This window comes from Lepidothrix coronata, unplaced genomic scaffold (genome assembly GCF_001604755.1).
Source record: "Lepidothrix coronata isolate B3197 unplaced genomic scaffold, Lepidothrix_coronata-1.0 Scaffold180, whole genome shotgun sequence".
Classification (NCBI taxonomy): Eukaryota; Metazoa; Chordata; class Aves; order Passeriformes; family Pipridae; genus Lepidothrix; species Lepidothrix coronata.
Window position 1 is genome coordinate 2,363,325 of NW_016690360.1, and position 18,786 is coordinate 2,382,110.

Here is an 18,786-nt window from a genome sequence, read left to right on the forward strand (position 1 = left end):
CACCCCTTTTCTCTGCTACCAGGACACCCAATCCAACCAGAAGTGTTAACTATGACACTCTGTCTAGAGATTCACATGATTTGCACACAGCAAAAGTATTTTCATAAATCATAAAATATAAGGAAAGAAAACTGGTCTAAGACTCCACACATAACAAATGCACCAAATTACTGCGATAAGCTACACCTACACTATTAGATAGTTCCAACTCATGCTACTTTTTCTTTAAAATCTCCTTTCCCAAGTATTAAATAGAAGAATGACAAGGTAACACATTCAATCTTACCATAGATAGAAGAGCTGAGCTTGGGGAAGTAGAACAGATGGCCATAAAGCAAACACGAATTTCAAAGCTGCTTAGTACCCAAAAAGAATGACTTTCCTTCTTCCTTCTGACCTGATAGATCCATTGACTAATCACCTGCCAAACACTATGCCTTATCAGTTTTCAGCCAGATTCAGCAGACATATACACACACACACACACACACACACACACACACACACACAAACAACACCAAATGGACAAATACTGAACATCTGGCCATCCTTTTCACATCTCAGAAGTTTGAATTCACTGCCCAATCCTTTTCCTATAAATAGAAGTTTAGACCTGCAAAAGCTCTAAACACTTATTAGACTGGCAGAAAATACACAGCCTTCATCACTGTCATTCCCCCCTTATTCACAAAAATCTCAGGCATTACTATGCTGATGAAAAAGCTGGTAAGAGGATCACCAGATATTCCAACTGTCATAGGTCTCAATTTAATAAAATAATCAGAACTTTCTTTTGCCTAGTACTCAAGCGTGGTAATACAAGCTAATTCACTATCAAAACCAACTTTACAAAGTCTCAAAGCACATGAACTCTATTTTAACATTAAAAACTTCGAACTAAAACAAAACAAAAAAAAAAACAAACTAAGAAAATCACTAGGTATGTGTCCAGTTTTCATGCAAGTCATACAAAGATTTTTTTACACCCAGTACAACATTTGCAAACTTCACAGTCAATGTGTTTGTGAAAAGTCTTTTGATGCACACCTCACTTTCAAACTTGGTCAACCAATCCCACCTACTTCCACTCTCTTAATTCCTGGAATTACTTTTTCTAGAATATTAGTTTTTCATATATATGATATTGGTTATATAAAATAACAGACTTAAACAAAATTATAAAGCCAGTGTTTACTCATCAGTCTTCTATACTTAACTGTTAAGTTGCTACTTGGACAGTGAAAAGATGACAGAGAGATAGACAACAGGTTGGCAAAGGCATACAGTGCTTCATAAAAGAGTTTGGCGAAATAAACGCTTGAAGAAAAGTACAAAGATCAGTGTTTACAGAGCCATTGTGCTGTCTACTCTCTTATATGGATCTGAATCATGGGTCATCTACTGCCACCACCTGCGACTCCTAGAACGCTTCCATCAACGCTGTCTCCGCACAATCCTAAACATCCACTGGTCAGATTATGTGACTAATACTTCTGTTCTAGAACAAGCAGCAGTCACAAGTATTGAGGCCATGTTGCTGAGAACACAGCTGAGCTGGGCAGGGCATGTCTCAAAGATGAAGGACCAACCACCGCCTCCCTAAGATCTTGCTCTATGGTGAACTTGCCACCTGCTGCCGCATGAGAGGAGCCCCGAAGAGAAGATACAAGGACTCCCTGAAACAACATCTCAGCCTTGGCCATATTGACCAACGTAACTGATCTACTCTGGCCTCCAATCGGGAGGCCTGGAGACACACCATCTATAACGCTGCTGATGCCTTTGAGAATGCACGTAGGATCTCTCTCGAGGAGAAAAGACAACGCAGAAAGAATCGTACCCTGCAGAATATACCATCTATGGAGTCTTTCTGCTGTGCCTTTTGCAGCCGGATGTGCTTGTCTCGTATTGGCCTTTTCAGCCACCAGTGCGCTTGTAACAAACGTGGATAGAGCCCTCCCCAAATCTTCGTTCGCGAAGTCTGGCCATGATCAGTACCACCACAATGCCTACCTATACAAAACTGAATTCCAAACTTTAATTTCAATTTTTGCAAATAAATTGTAATGGGGGCTTGAATGTTTAAATTATTAAAATTATTAAAAAAAAAATTATTCATCTTAAACACTCAACTTGAAAATATCTTTCAGGAAAAGATCTCCCAGATTTGAATTTCTTTACTTTAGAAGAAATAACTCTAGGCAGAAATTATTTGCATATTATTTGCATAAAATTTTTCTGTAATCACTTTATACCTCATTCCCAGAAATTTTTTTAATTAATTCTTAAAAGCCTTTAGAACTGTGTTCATCTTTAGATTGTATTAGAACACCTTTTCTATCCTAATCTTCTTAGAATCACAAAGATGACTAATTATATCTTGGATGATCAACAGGAATAGTTCACTTATTGCCAGGAATTATCCTATGTTTGTTAAGAGTTGAATTAGCTCAATGATAAACAGCAGAGTAGTAAATGCAAGCTACTGAATCAAACTGCAGCAGTTTATCAGATTGAGAACTACTTTGTTAGACAGACAAACAGCTAATTGTCACATGTGCTTGCTCACAGAGGTGCTGTAGTAAGCAAGCACACTCTTCCCAGAAGCGACATCTGTTAGACTCCATAGATAGGACCAGTAGGTGAGATAGAGCTGCAAGCTTGAGGCAGACTGGTCTTATTGTTTCAATCCAATTTTGCTACTTGAATCAGATGACATTCAGATCTCTTTTCCCTTTATATGGTTGAAAAAGCATATAAGCAGCTTCTCAAAGTTGTGGAAATGGTAAACTCCCTTTCAATTCAGTGCCATCACAGCACACAGGAGAAAGTAGAAAGCAGTCAAATCTTAGCTACTGGCAAATACATTGTGAATTATGAACAATTCTTTCTATGCTTTTAGCTTGAATCTATTAACCTCGGAACCATATAAAGCATTTTCAGATGGAAGGAAAATTTTCACACTGATGGTAACATGAATGACACCTTGATCCTCAAATAGCATCCTCAGAAATAAAGCACAGAACCTTGAGTGAACAATCAGCTTCAAGAGCCTCCTGAGACTCATGACGATAGTCAGCTACCTTCCCAGTCACGCTCAAGAAAAATATTCCTGTCCCCATCCCCTCACCCTAATCATTTGTCAAATCTGTAATCTACAAGAGCAACTTCCCCTTTTTTTCCTAAGGTTAGACAGTGGACCAACAAGGTCTCACACTGCATCAGCATCATGTTTCCTGTGGGGGGTACTGTCCTTACATCACATCAGATGTACTGTGAATGCACAATGGACCTGGGCAGGCAGCAGGGAAAGTCACAGTATACTGAGTTTTGCTGTTACTGGCTCACACTGCTGAGAAGGATGTCAGAAGCAGGAAGTTCTTTCCCTCTTCTCCAGGAAGTATGTTGGAAGGGAAGGAGGAGTTCAATAGGAAGTAGAGCACTTCTCCTTTAAATCAGGAAGCTTGCTTGTTTCATTTCTCATCAAGGTTCAAGTCTGAAATGCACAAGTGTGTACAACAGCTGCTGCATAACCCAACTGTCTCCCCCAAAACCACAGTTACACGGAAACAGTATGCTTTATGTCCCTAACCAGTCGTCTTCTCTCATGGAACTTAATTTTTATGTTTAATTCCCTGTTTAACTTCTCTGTCCCTCCCTTGGAAACTCTTATGGAAAAGAAAAACATGTGAGAGTTAATTTAGAGAAGCCATTTACCTCACCCTATCTTCAACCTCACTCCTTGTATTTCTCATTCTTTAGATTCCTTTCAAATGTAATCATCACAAGAATAGGGGAGATTCCAGCGAGTCAGTCTCTCTACTGTCCTCCTCCACAAGGTTTTCTGAATATACAAGTAACAGCAAACAAAGTCCTCACACTGAAAGCTGAAAGAAACCATATAAACAGAAGCAGAATATTCCAATCTTTCTAAACAAGAGAAAAGTAATTTTTATACAGAATTGGGATTTATACCCCAAAGTAACAGTGGTAAAATATATAAAAGGTAGCCCAGGTACAGATGACCTGCACATATACTAAAAGACAAACTTTTAAAGTGATATGAGAAGAAAACAGAATACACAAGCTAATTAACAACAGTATGATGAAGACAAGAATACTCTATCCATAAAGGGACAGTCTGCAAAAGCAATATAGATATTTTGCCAAAAATACGTGTATTATGTACCAGGTAAATGATTCAGCAGTTAAAGTCCTAAGTTTTCATATTAAGACATTAAGATACACTTTTCCAGATTTCACATGTTTTCCCCTTCTTGACAGAAGGTTTAAAAAAACCCCAAACCACTCACAGTTCACATATTTCTCATAACTAAAAAAAAAAAAAATAAAAAAAAATTCAAGGCATCATATGGAGCTTTCTGGTTCCGAGTTGTTGATTTATATTGCAAGTTAGTCCATTATAAATAAAGCATCTGACCAAGGAGTTCACTGCAAAAATCCTTCTTGAAAAGAATACTTGAGTTCAGACCACAAAGCAAGCAAGAGGCTGATAACAGAAAAAACAGCTCACTGAAAAACTGTCACAGAATCGCTTTTATTTTCTGTGATGATCTTCATATTCAGAGTTCTAGATCTTCGTCCTCTCTCCTCGAATGAAACCTTACTAGCAACGAATGACCAGCACGTCACAATGATCAGCATGTAGTCTTATCCTTCTCAGGTAGTAACTGATTATAGTCCAGTGCATGTGGAAGCTCTCAGGCTAAACTCTTCAATTACAAACATTTGCTTTGCACTTAAAACATACTTTGAGGAACTACAAGTTATCCAAACTCAGCTGATGGACTGCAAAATGGTTCTCTATTCTGTTCCAGGAACTCCTGTACTTTAAGTCCTGTCTACCCACATTTGTCAAAGAGCTCAGGTTGAAGTCCTATAATCTGCTTTGCTATCCTACAGCACAACCCAGACTGCCATGAACACAAACCAGCTTGTCCTTTTCAGCAACGGACACGTTCAGAATGCCCCTGTGCTAAAGGGGACTGGACATAAGAAATTGCAAAGGATACATATTTATTAATCCATGCATGAAGGTCTAATATTAAAACTTCTAATTAATAAGCACTACATTAAGCTTTTTCTACAGAAAATAGTAACTTTCAGAACGTTCTAAGAAAGAACAGAGCCTTCCTAATACCTATGTGATCATTAAAATATGGAAGAACAAAGCCTTAGAACTTGTTCATGTTAATTAATTAAATGCTCAAGTACATTTTGTGGTATGATAAAAAATGTACTAAAAACATTTACTAGATAATAAATCACAAGCACAGTTGTCAAATCAAGCATTAAACTTAAACTTATTTCAACTTTAAACTTATTTCAGCAACTTGCCCTTTAATTTATAAACTACGGTTCTTTTAAAAAAGAATAAATTAATATACCAAAACTTACAGCACTAGCCTGCCAAGTACCAAAAGAACATCTTCACATTCTGTAGTCAAGTAAGGTCTTGCATTAGCAAAGCTTTGGATGGAGATTCGATACACTTCCAAAAAAGGTAAAATATGTTCTGATGCACCTCGACTGCCAGCATACTGGAGTAGTGTCTGAAAGAAAATGAGTTATCATTAGAAGTTCTCATAGCACACTTTTGTTTAAAAAACAAATATCAATATGCAATATCAAACACATACAGTGGAAGAATTCTGGAAGTGAGAATTTTTACCCTGAAGGAGAATTTAAAGTGGCAGCTTTTCACCTCAACTGAAGTTCCCCCTTTTTTCAAATATATTTTTATTTATTTTATTATTTTGATAAAGTTATCAAAGTTTCTACTGGGGAGAAAGCTAGATGCAACTGGCAGAAATGTGAACTGTTAAGTTAAAAACTGAGGGAGAAGTTCTGCACTCAGCTCCTTTTGTACAACTACTATGGAGACAGAAACACATAATTAACACTAGAATCTTCATTACCAGTGCGAATACAGAAAAATAGGAAGAAGCTCAAGATTAAGAACATTACTCCAGATGTAGTATTTTAAAGATACATACATTACTCACACGGCAAACATGAAGCCATCAGAAGGAGATACAAACCCCAGACCATTACACAGTCATTTTTCAAAGGTAAAATTACCCTAAATTTTACTCCTTGACCATAACAATCCCACATTATCCAGGCACAGTACCGAAGCAGCAATGTAAAATCTAGCCAGTTTAAGAGAAATCACATCAGCACAGTGACTACAGAAGTATCTCCCAACTTTTTAAAAACTTACCTCCACTACCATGCTATGCTCTGACAGGCTATGAAGTACTATTTGAGAACAAGTATGGCACTGAGCTGAGGACACCTCAGCTCTACTGACAGCTTGCTTCACAAATAACAGCCCTTCCCTTACACCTCCAGAGCAGTGATGCTCCTGTTCTTACCCTCTTCCCATGTGGTACCCTCCCTAGACCAAAAAAGGTACTAATCTTGATTAAGGCCATCTGCAAAGATAATAAGAAATAATGAATGAAAGAGACTGTGCTTTTTGGAACCCTTAGGGACAAGACTGCATGGGAAAAAAGTTCAGAGTGATCCGCCCTACAGTCCAATACAAGCTAAATTGTCCTAAGAGGAGGGTGATGGTCATATCAGTTTTCAAATCACTTCAAGCTGAGACTCTGATACAACAAATTTATTTTAACACCTTAAACAAAAACATGATCATATCAGATGGTGACTGGATGAAGGACATTACTGAACAAGCCCTACTATGAGCTTAATAAAACCAAGTGCAGTCATTATAACGGCTAGAAACTTCTAAGACAAAACCTACCTTCCAGCACAGCAAAAAATAAGTGGCCAGTTAGACACTATTTTATAGCCTATCTGGTGTTATGCCAGTAATCTAACTATACAATACTAGTCTTAGCCTAAAAACAATGCAGACATCCACTAGGCCAGCACAATCATGTGTTATATTTAAGAAAAAAAAATCTATTAAAAATACCATCTAAGAATCAGTAAAAATCAATATGTTTTGTGGATTGTTCTCCAAGAATTAGGTAATATAACTCCTGGGTGAATGGAAGCCACAAACTTTCCAAAAACCCCACACAATATTAATAAAGACGTAAGGAGGGTGGGGGAAAGGAAGATTTTCCTTAAACACAGCACAAAGATAATTAGTGCAGAAGCGAATGACTAGTAATACCAGTCATCATGCTTATCTAACAGACTAATGAAGGATTTGATAATATAACTCAAATCATATATGGCTTTATAGAATTATATGACATTCAAAGGCTGTCAAGCTTTAATTCCCCAGAGATGCTCAACTGATGACTATCATAAATCAGCTGTTTGGTAAACCCAGCAGTAACACTACCATTATAGCAACTACAGGAAAAGATCAAACTTACAAGTGTCTGCACTTACCTAAAAGTACATCCATTAAAACCAATCTATTTAAAAAGTCAAATTCAGTGCTCAATCATCTTGACAGACACTTTGATCATAAACTACTTGGTCTGTGTAAAAGATAAAACACTGCAGAATATTTCCTAAGATTAAATAAATGTACTAGAAAACATTGCACCCTTGCTCAAGTCTTAAAGCTAACATTAGCAATTCACTGAGTAACTATTTATGAGAAACTTCTCCCTAAATACATAAACAATGGTTTCAGTGTACAACACAGATTCAAGGCCACAGACTTATTAATAGCTTGAACTTCAAGGATCTGTAGTTTTGAAAATACTGCCATTAGCATACTGACAAGCCAAATGCAGTATTTGTATTACAGAGGCTCTTCAAAGCTCTTCTGCTCTTTCAGAAGCAACATTAGTTTAATCACCTACTACAGATTTCTCCTGGCAGTCTATATAAAATATATAATTGAAAAATTATTAACATGTCAGAATTAGATAATCTACATGTTTAAGGAATAGTCAAGCAATAATTTAGAGGCAATTACTACCTTACAGTCCAGTTGCCTGAAGAGAGTATTCAAATATTTAAAGTCTAGTTAACACATGCCCATTTACACTTCATCACACTTCATCCTGTCCTCCTCTTTGACTCCAATAACACATCTGATTGAAAACTGGGGTGAGAAGTGCAGAGACCACATCTACCTAATACGTAACCTACAGACCAGCCTAGGCCCTCAGCACTGCACAGATTCTCATGTTCCACAAATGCTGGTGCACCTGCTTTGCTGCATTTCCTCAGAAGCATCATTTTTTTGCTCAGACCGAATTTAAAGATGAAGATCTCCAATTTTCCTGACCTGCTATTACAGCTTTAAGCCTCTGTTTAAGAAAAACACTTCCTTCTCTTCTTAAGCATATCCAGTTGCAATCAACAGTCTTCAATGCACCACCTTTAAAAACTTCAGAAAGCCAACAGCAGATGCCATGTTTTAATGTCCTACAACCTCTGCTTCACTGATAAATGTTCTTCATATCTGTGATTGCACAGCCTCAAACACCCTCCTAGTCGTTCTAAGCTGGCTGTTTGGGTACATACTGAGCTCACCAACAGATGTGTTCTTCCCAAGGTGAATGTGCAAAGCATATATGCCTATACAACATAAAGGTGCTGAGTCAACCCATTATATAGGCTTTGAAAGTTTCTTTGTTGTGTTACTGTGGACAGTAGTCCTACTCCCCTGCTCAAAAATAGGGATCTTCAAGGAAATTGTGTCATCCATCATCATTCCCAGGAAAAGCTACTGGAAAGCTGCACAGAGCAGCACAAGTTTATATGTAGTAAATGAGCATCCATATAGCTCAAAGCATAGAAAAGTTACTGATTTGGTTCACAGTTTTCTGTGTCTGACAGCCATGGTAATTTTCACAGCAAAACTGAGCACCGTCAGGCCCCTTCCTCAGCTGTACTCACAGGACGGGAAACCTAAAACATTTCAGCTCCCCTTATGTCATCTACTTTCCAAAACCAAATTTAAGCCCAGCTAAATTCAGCTTCTCTCTAGGCACATTCTGCTGTAGCTTAATAGGCTTATGAGAAGGTATCAGTGGTAGTCTCTAAGTCATAAACATAAAACTAAGCTGAGCCTTCTAAATTTCACTTAGGGGCAGACTGAAATTATTAAATTGTCACAAACATTCCCAGTCAGAAGGAGAAACCAAGATGTAAAATTACATTCTACTCACAGTAGTCTAAATGCACAATGACATCACAAATTCATCCTCTGTTGAAGTTGCTGAAGGACAGACCAGCAGTTCCACGTTTCCCACAGTATCTCCTGGTGTATGGGCATGACAACCCACGCTCCAAGACTGATGGCAAACCAATAACAATCTTTTTCATTTTTATCTGTGCTATCATAGTGTTCTAAATGAGACTACAACAGCAGCACAAGGACCTAGAGGGCTATGTTTTTTGTGGGACAGGGTTTAGGGTTGTATTTTTTTGTTTGCCTTTTTTTTAGGTAATAGAACTGTCTTTCACCAAACTCTACCAATCAAGTACCTCCAAAGCTTCTTCTGTACCAAATTAATCTGGGCAACTGGACATGTACAAACACTGATCATCCTGACGACCACTCCTAAGTGTTAGCTTAGTATTTATGTCAATGTTCTGATACAATAAACAACACTGGGAACAATTTCAGCAAAACCTGAAACATGGAAAGAGTCACACACATTGTACTGGGCTCTGTGTCAGTGCAAGGTCACACATCTTCACTGTATGCTGAACTTGGGACACATACAGCAGTATACAGCAGCACCCTGCAGTTTGAGAAGCAAGAGTTTTGAAACCTAATAAATGCACTTATTCTGTTGTTTCAATAAGTGATGTTTCAATAAACATCCTCCTAGAATGGTATGGCAAAGCACACAACCTGTGGATGCAAAATGGAAGACTGTGAAGGGTAACATCACTTCTACATAATCTGTAACACACCAGTAGACGTTTTTCTCTGATTTTGCCATTCTCCAGTCAAATACTGTGACTTTATCTGCTGAGGTGTCATTATACTAGCTCAGAAAACAAGCTTTTTATTTTTTACTTTAAAACGCACAGTCTCTTCAGACTCAACAGGGACAACTCTCCAACCTAGCAACCTAACAACAATTTTTCAACCTAGAGCTCACAGTAAATGATGATGTAGAGGAAGCAAAAATTAATTAACCACTAACTTATTTAAGAATAAATTATCTCCATCAGTGTGGCTTTAATCAAGTTCATCTCTTCCACAGGAAGTTAAGGCCTCGATTCAGAAAATGTTGACCTTAGTCTGTGTTGCATTAAGCAAGTATTTATACAAGACCCCCGAACCACAGCTCGTTCAGTGATTTAAGGTAACAGCAGGCCCTCACCAGCAAGCACTGCTTACCCGACGGCAGATTTTAACCAAGGCGGAACGCAGAGATTTGATCCCGAGGCAAGGGAAGCACAGACAAGCGGAGGTCTCGGAACCGAGCCAAGACCACACCGAGAAAATGCGGTGCGGCCCGCCCGCCCCAAAGATCCTCCCGAGGGCCACCGCATGTCGAGGGCCACCGCATGTCCCGGCCCGAAGCGCTGCCAAAGCCCAAAGGCCCCGGGTTGGCGGCCCACGGGGGGCCCTCGGCAGGGCGTGCACGGCCCCGTTCAGCAGCCCCGCACGGTGTCGCGAGCCCTGCGCTACGCAAGCTCCAGAGGAGCGAGTGGAGTCCCCGGGACGGGACCTCCGGGCCTGCCCCGGCCGCATCCCCGCCGGCCGCACCCGGCCTGCAGCCCAGGCCGCGGCCCGCCCCGCTCGGCCCCTACCTGGCAGAAGCCCCGGCAGTAGGCCCGGGACGAGGCCTCCGACACCTCCTGCTCGCGCAGCTCCGCCTGCAACTGCCAAAGGCGGGCGCGGAGCGCCGGCACCACCCGCGGCACCTCGGGCCGCGCCGCCGCCTCGGCCTCCGCGTCCGCCATCCGCACCCGGCCCCACTGCGCGTAGGCACCACTCACGTGACCGCGGCATGACCTCATCGGCCCGGGACGATGTCACGTGACACGCGCACGTGACGTGTCGCTCTCCGCGCGAATCGCGCTCTGGGGCTAGGAGCGGGCGCGCCCCCGCGAGCTGCGCCACGTGACGCGCCGGGAGCGCGCGAGCCCCGAGGGGCGGCGGTAACGGCCCGGGAGGGGCGAGGCACCTGTGAGGTGACAGAGACAGGGGAGAGTGCGCACTGTCCAGATTCAACTGCTTAACTTAGATTGCCGTTATTTTAATCTCCAGTTTAACAACACAATGTTGAAAGCAGAACATTCGTGACTCGAGGACAGCCCCAGAGGGGGCTGGTGCCCAGACACGAGAACGGGGAGAATGGTAAATAGCTTTTACCAAGAGCTTGCAGCATGACTAGTGACACGAGATGCTGGGCCCATGGGTCAGGAAGCTCTGCAGTGAGTTGTCCTGAGCCCTCTGGGTGACAAGTTGACCTGCTGGGGTAAAAAAATGGGCAGGACGAGCAGCAGAGATTGTGAAACCTCGCAGGAAGTCATCAGTGCTCATCAGGCTTGCTTTTACCCCATCTGACTGTAAAGGGAATTCCTGAAGGCCACACAGAAGTAGAGGCTGAAGTGGTGTGCAGTTGCCCGTCACACCCTGGTCAGAAATCTACTGAGAGGCATTTTGCCTGCCTTCATATGTCTTAGGAATGACATATGCTTTCTGCAGGAAAAAAGTGACAAGCAAACAAGGCATTTTCCTTTCATTCTAGGCTGGGCAGCTCAGAGGTGTGGTAGTTCCTTTTTTGGTTTGAGAATTTAGGTCGGGGAGGCCCCTGGCTTGTTTGCGAGCATGCAATTGGGGTTTCTATCCTCCAATGAGATGAGAATCTCTCTTTTTCCTTTTCATACTCTGCCTGATTGGGCATGAACAGTCTAAGCACATCTATGTCAATGTGATAAATTACCTGGGTTTTTCCACCTCAGTCTGCAAGGCAAATGAGAAAAGGAGAGGAATGGCAAAGTCAGGAAGACCTGGGGTGAATTGAATGGAATCATCTGGGAAGCCTTCCCTAGCTGCATGCATGTTGTATGATTTCAACCCATAGCTTTGTGGTACGGAGCAAGTGGAGTACTTAACATCCAGAGAGATGGGTGAAAAATAAGAGGTGAGTTAGGAATAGCAAAACTATCCTCTTGCAGATTTAAAGCGAAAGGGGGCCTTAAGAGATGTCCTGGGAAGGAGAGAAGAGATATAAAACAAGAGCCTGGAACTCCCAGGCCACAGATCTGCCCCTGAGCTTTTGCACATCCCCATTGTTCTCCTACAAGTTAAATGGTTCAGTAGTTTTCTTGTTGGGAGAGGATGTTTCCAATACCAGTCTGGGTTTCATGATAGGGTGAACAGAAGCCTGTAAATATGAGAATCTTCTGGGGAGGGCTCTTGTTCCTCCTCCAGATTGGACCCATCCCCTTTTCCAAAATCTAGGAAAGTCCCCTCCTTGAACAAGACATTATATGGGGCCTTGGATACAAGGAAAAACTTTTTAACTGTGAGGACGACCACACAGTGGAGTAGGGTGCAGAAAAACTTGTTCCATCTTTGCTATTAGAGGTGTCCTCATGGTAGATCCACAAAGCCAACAAAGAACAACTTGGACATCATACCAGCTGGTAGGGCAGGCTGGCTTGTGCTAGCCCTGAGGACAAACTCTAACACTGTAATTTCAGTATTAGAAAGCAGGCATTACTTTATTTCGGCGCTGGGTGGAGCATGGGGGAATAGCACCTCCTAACATGCGCACCCAATTATCAAAACTTTTAACTATTTATACATTTTAGCAGACAAAGGTTTTAGAGTTCACTGGCTGCAAGTTACATAGTTCTCTTATTAATTAGTATTCTATCTTCTATTGGTTAATAATTCTCTTGCTTTTTATGCTAATTAGTTGACATGCTCAGTTTCTCTCTTTTTTGGGTCAGTGGGTTTCTTGGGTTGGTGGTCTGTGAGTCGGTGGTCATAGTTTCCTCCTGTCAGAATTACTTTTTACCCACTTGGAGCTGATTTCAGCACAATTACTGAGTTGGTTTTATTAATTTCTTCCTTATCTGGGGAGTCCAGCCAAATGTCCTTGTGGCCCATAAATTCTGCATTGCCTCCCCCCACAGGTCTGAAATCACTGAAGTATGTAACGCCCTAAACTTTAATTTGTTTTTCTAACTCATGGACATCACTCAGAGCTTGCTTGTTAGCTGCTATCTGTTTCATGAATTAAATTTCCCTTCTTGTTGATTACGTTTGAAAGTTACAAAGACCAAAGAACATCCTTTCTTAAGAAAGTTTTTGCATATTTTACATTTTGCAACAATTAATCGGGACCTTGTTTCACCTGTAACTCCCTGAGCAAATTGTTAACTATTTCTGACTCTTGAGATCGGAAGAGTCAGCATCAGCAAGACTAATTGCTATTCGTTACAAAGATTTTCAACAGACCAATGGGTAACATTAGTCCTCGTCTTCTCTCTCACACAGTGCTGAGGAGGGGACCCCAGCAGTCTGCCAGGCACACTTGACCAAGCACATCAGACTCTGTTAATGGTAGGCAACCGTCGCCTGCTGCCAGGCCCTCCACATTCCAGCAGCTCCCCTACCCACCACCCCCAGGCTCTGAGGGAAAGCAGCCAACTGTGTGATCCTGCAGCACAGATATCACAGGGAGCAGCTGCAGTGAGGAGCTGAGCTGGGAGCCAGTATCTGTGGCTTTGAGCCTCATCTTTCTTTCAGCAGCTATTTGGAAAGGAGAGAGGAGGACAGATCCTTGTAAAAAGGCCTCTTTTCCACTCCTCCTCTCTAGTGCCTTTTAACCTCCTGTCCTCTGCCCAGGCTGGGTCCCGCTTCCTGCTGAACGGTAGCAGGGATAGGGGCTGGGGCAGGGGCAGGGGCTAGGACTGGGTCAGAACCAGAGGAAGGGGCTCAGCTGCGCTCCCTCGCCCAGCAGGGCCCTGCCCTGGGCACATGGACGGAAAAATGCGGCAGGAGAGATGTTCGGAAGGGGGCTGCGAGGACACCTGGAGGCAACGATTGGACATTGCAGGAAAGGCTATGGCAGTTGACACCTTGGAATGTACCGTCCGTCCGTCCGTGGACTGGCTTGGGCTGGGAACCAGCTCCTTTCCAAACTGGGAGCTGTCAGAGGTGGTAACCCCCAGGATCCATACTGGGACCAATGTTGTTTAATATCTTTGTGAGCAATCTAGATGATGGGACCAAGTTTTCTCTGATGATGCCAGAGTGGGGAAGAGGACAATTTGGAAGGGAGAGCCACCCTGCAGGAAGACCTGGATAGGCTGGAAGAGTGAGTTCACAGGAACCATATGAACTTCAGCAAAGACAAATGGGAAGTCTTGCACCTGGGCAAACATAATCCAGGAGTGTAGCACAGGCTGGAGAGCAGCTCTGTGGAAGGGGCCCTGGGGGTGGACACTAAGCTCAGTGTGAGTGACCAGTGTGCTGCCACAACTGAGAGCCAGTGGGATGCTGGGCTGCATCAACAAGGGCATCACCAACAGAGAGAGAAGTCATTGTCCCACTCTATTCAGCGCTTGTCAGGCCACACCTGGAATACTCTGCAGTTTTGATCCCCACTACCCAAAAGGGAACCGGACAGGCTGGAGGGGGTCCAGGGAAGTGCCACAAAGAGGATCCAAGGGCTGGGAAGCTGCTGTATGAGGAAAGGCTGCAACACCTGGGTTTGTTCAGTCTTGAGAAAAGAAGGCTTAGGGAATGAACCCAAGAGAAACAAGTGATGCAAAATAAAATTGCTCACCACCCTCTGACCAATGCCCAACCCATCCCTGAGCAGTGACTGATGGCTCCCTGTCGGGTCCCCCCAGATCCTCTAATCAGGGTGTGACTGCTTCCATGAAGGATACCTGGGGTTTGCTGTTCACCTGAATTCTTCCGTTCCTCACAGCCCCCCTTCCCAACATCTCTCCTGCTGCATTCTACTGCTACACCTGGGGCTGGCAGCCCAGCTCTTCTCTTGTGTGACCAGCCTACACAAAGGATGAAAGATAATGGAAGCAAACATTCATGGTTAATTTTTTCTAAGAGGCCTAGAATCAGACTGGGCCAAAATAATTCTGTTGTCTTTTTGTTGTTGATAGTACTGGTGACAAACCAGTTTTAAGAACATATCCATTAGTTGGGGGTATTGAGAAAGATATGGGCATTGTTGAACTACAGTCTTTAAAAAACCTCTTGGCACCAGGATGTTCTGCGGGATCAGTTCACAGTCTGTGGGCTCATCAGCTGTCTGTACAGTTGTCCTAGTTAGAGCAGCTGGGACCAGTTCATCACTGTGTGGGTGTAACCCAAACTGTGTATTCTACACCCTCTACGTCATTTCCCAGGAACTGTTAACAATAGACCATTTGCAGCAGCTGCCCAGAGCACACCTGACCCCTCAGGCTATAAGCTGGGTGTTAAGAAGCCTGTGAGATAGGAGGATGTTCCTATCCTCACACCAATAACTCAGGTGTGATGACTCCCCTCTGGGGAGTCACCAGCACCTCCACACCCAGCCTGAGGGGTCATGTCTGCTAATGGGCCACCAAGGATTCCAAAAATATCTCACGACTCATGTGGGAGGCGTGTCTGAAGGCACGAGAGATGTGCCAGGGCAGTGTGGCCAAAAGAACATGTGCCATCATATGTAACTCTATTGGCTGAAGAAGTCACATGGTATGTAGGGATAAAAGAAGCGCGAATTTTGAAATAAAGCCTCTTTGTTCACACCACCCACGAGGAGCCGATTTATTCCTTGTTAGACAAGGACCCCGCCGTTACACATGGCGCTCGAGCACGGACTCTTTTAGCTTATATTAAGCCAGATATTTATCCTGAATCAGGAAATCAGCCGGTAGTTCCGTTATCATCTCAATTTTTTGGAGACGGGAACTTTTACCGCAAAAAACCTTGACGTCAGTAAATCCGTTGTCTCGATGGCGTCTGACAAACGGAAAGTTAGTTTAGCAAGCTCCAAAAATATTAGAAAAGTGCACGATATAAGAAGAGGAGAAAGAAGTTAAGAAGAAACCGAGAGGTCAAGCAGCAACCGCACAGGGTGGAGAGGGTCCAACGCAACATCAAAAGCGGTGAGTCCAGCTTGAAGGCACCCTGCACAGCTAGGACTGCTCCCTAACGGCAGCGTGTCTGCAGCTCGGAGACCCGAGCCACGGAGCACCTTAAGACTGCCAGGGAAAGCCGTTGGTCCCCACGTGTCGGCCATCTGGTAAAAACGGCTTTGCCGCTGCCGACTGCTGCAGCCGGACCACGTGCGAGAAGCGGCTTTGCCGCTGCTGCCTCTTAAAATCTCCAGCCACCACCGGACCCCCGCGGAGCCCCCTTTCAGTTTCTGTCCAGCAGAAACTGCCGCGGCTCCCCGCCTGCTCGCCGCTGCTGCCGGCCCTGCGGCGTGCTTAAAAGCACTGCCGCAAAAACCCCCGCGCCGCATTCAGACCGCGCCGGGACCTTACCGAAGGCGCCGTGCCGCGCCTTCCTGCTACAACGCGCCTGACCCCCGCACCGCCCAGCGATTTGCGGGAACCCCGGAGCCGCTGTTGCCGCCACCGCCCACCAAGCCGCCCGCGCGGATCCCGCCCCGCGCCCCGCCGCCACCGCGGTGGACGCCGTGCTCGCCGTAGACGGAGCCGGACCCGAGCCCGCGCCCGACCGGCACTCGCTGCCACGTGACTGAGACGACGACGCCAGCGCCGCCGCTGCCGTTCGTCGCTGAAGCCCACGCACACACCGATCCGTCTGCAGCCGCTTGCCCGCCGCTTCTACCGCCCGCCGCTTCTGCCGCCCCGCGCCCGTCGCTACAGCTGCCCCATGCCCGCCGCTGCCCTGCGCCCGCCGCTTGCAGCCTGCACCAGGACACCAGCCACCGACGCTGGGACGCCACAGCCCAGCATCGCAAGCCCAGCCGACAGAGAACCGACACAAATCAGCAAACAGACAGATCCTCTTCAGCAGCGCACGCTAGCAGCACCGAGACTCAAAGGTAACATGGGAAACTTCTTCCCCACCGAGCTCTCACAAGACACAGACGCATTAGCTACACTGCTGAAGCCTTATTACATACAGGTTACAAGGGCTGAATTAACAGAATTGGTACGGTTCATTAAGATAGCTGTACCAGAACTGCCTCTGGTTGAAGCCTTCCACATCCACATTTGGGACAAAATAGGGAACCTTATAAAACTCAAAGCTCAGGGGGGAGACCCCCAAGCGAACAATGCTTACCCAGCCTGGCAGGCTATAATGTCTGCATTAAGCAGAGCACACCAAAAAACAACAAAAACACACACCCCCGCTCACGCTGCTAGCAGCAGCCCAACTTTTACGCGCCACAGTTTAAACACACAAAGCCCGGCGGGGGGAGGGGGTGGAGCCGTTCACGATTCCACTATGGGGAAGGGAACCGGGAGCCCAAGGGACACGGGTCGGCGGGAATGGGACCGTAACGGCAATGAGGGGGCTAGCCCAGCTTACTTGCCAACCCATTCCGCAGATGAAGGCCGAACACATGCCCAGGGGTGGGCACCGCCATCTCGCTCGCCACGCAGAACGGACACCGACCCGTCCTTCCCCGCCCCCGTGCTGTCCCCTTCACCCACCACCACCACCCACCCACAGACAGCCGCTTTCACCGGAGCTGCAGGGGGGGAGGGATGGGAGGAATGGGGGGATGAGGAGGGAGATTTCGGGATAGCTCTGCTGGGAGGGGACGAAGCAACATACGGAGAGGGATCGATTGATAGATGGGGTTTGTGCAGAGAGGAGGCATTGCGAATTGGGGATTTACAAGTGTTACATGCATGTCCAGTAATTATCGGTCCGCGCCAAACCCACAGGTTTCAGCCCTTGCCACATGAACTAACCAAAGAGCTGAGACAGCTGATAAGAGAAACTGGTGTATCTTCCCCTAACACACTTGCATTTTTAGAAACACTGAGCTCCACATACATTTTCATGCCACATGACTGGAGAACCCTGTTGAAAATAAGCCTCACTAACACACAGTATAATGTATGGCTGAACGATTTTAGAGAAATCTGCTCCGCTTATGCTAATGACCCACAAGCAGGGGTAACAACACACCAGCTCACAGGAGAAGGAAACTACCGCTCCATAGATGCACAAACTGGGTACAATAGAGAAATATATGAAGTCATAGCAAAACATGCAATGCGGGCAATGAGAAAACTACCCACATCAGATAAAGACACAAACTTGTCATTCACAAAGATAATGCAGGGCCCAACAGAACCTTACACACAATTCCTAGATCGGCTGCAATCTGCTCTAGATAGGCAGATTGAAAATGAGGAAGCCAGGGAAATACTTAACAGACAACTGGCTTTCGAAAATGCTAACGTTGATTGTAAAAGAGTTCTGCAAACCCTTCCTAAAAGGGAAACTTGTAGCATTTCAGAACTGATTCGTGCCTGCCAGGGGGTTGGTTCCTTGACACACCAAACTGATTTACTGGCAGTAGCACTGAGTGCTCAATTAAGAACACAGGAGGGGGCCAGACCCAGAAATGGTTGCTACATTTGTGGGGCCCCGATCACTTCCAAAGGGATTGCCCTCAGAAACCCCTAGCAGTGGCACCCTGCAAGCACCCAAAAGCAAGGAGGGTGCCAAAAAACTGGAGGCAAGGGGCGCTGTCGCACGCCCCCATACAGCAAACACATGCGACACAGGGGAACAGGCTGGCAATTTGTGCCCCCCACATCAACCAGCGCTGGGCTGGACCTATCCAACAGGGACACAGTCTTCATAACTTCCACTGAGGTAGTGCTAATCCCAACTGG

The 18,786-nt window shown here is 44.8% G+C and overlaps 1 protein-coding gene and 1 long non-coding RNA gene across 2 annotated transcripts in view; both read right to left on the reverse strand.

Annotated features, from left to right (window-relative positions):
- The window catches only part of RLF (rearranged L-myc fusion), a 51,502-nt gene extending 40,615 nt beyond the window's left edge, over positions 1-10,887 (reverse strand). The window contains exons 1-2 of the mRNA XM_017830520.1: positions 10,735-10,887; positions 5,419-5,573 (exon numbers count right to left, since the gene is read on the reverse strand). Of these exons, the coding sequence (XP_017686009.1) occupies positions 5,419-5,573; positions 10,735-10,887 (308 nt within the window). The remainder of the gene's footprint in view (positions 1-5,418; positions 5,574-10,734) is intronic.
- Positions 10,888-16,080: 5,193 nt separating this feature from the next.
- The window catches only part of LOC108504954, a 15,252-nt gene continuing 12,546 nt past the window's right edge, over positions 16,081-18,786 (reverse strand). The window contains exons 2-3 of the long non-coding RNA XR_001877326.1: positions 18,235-18,239; positions 16,081-16,092 (exon numbers count right to left, since the gene is read on the reverse strand). This is a non-coding gene — a long non-coding RNA (uncharacterized LOC108504954). The remainder of the gene's footprint in view (positions 16,093-18,234; positions 18,240-18,786) is intronic.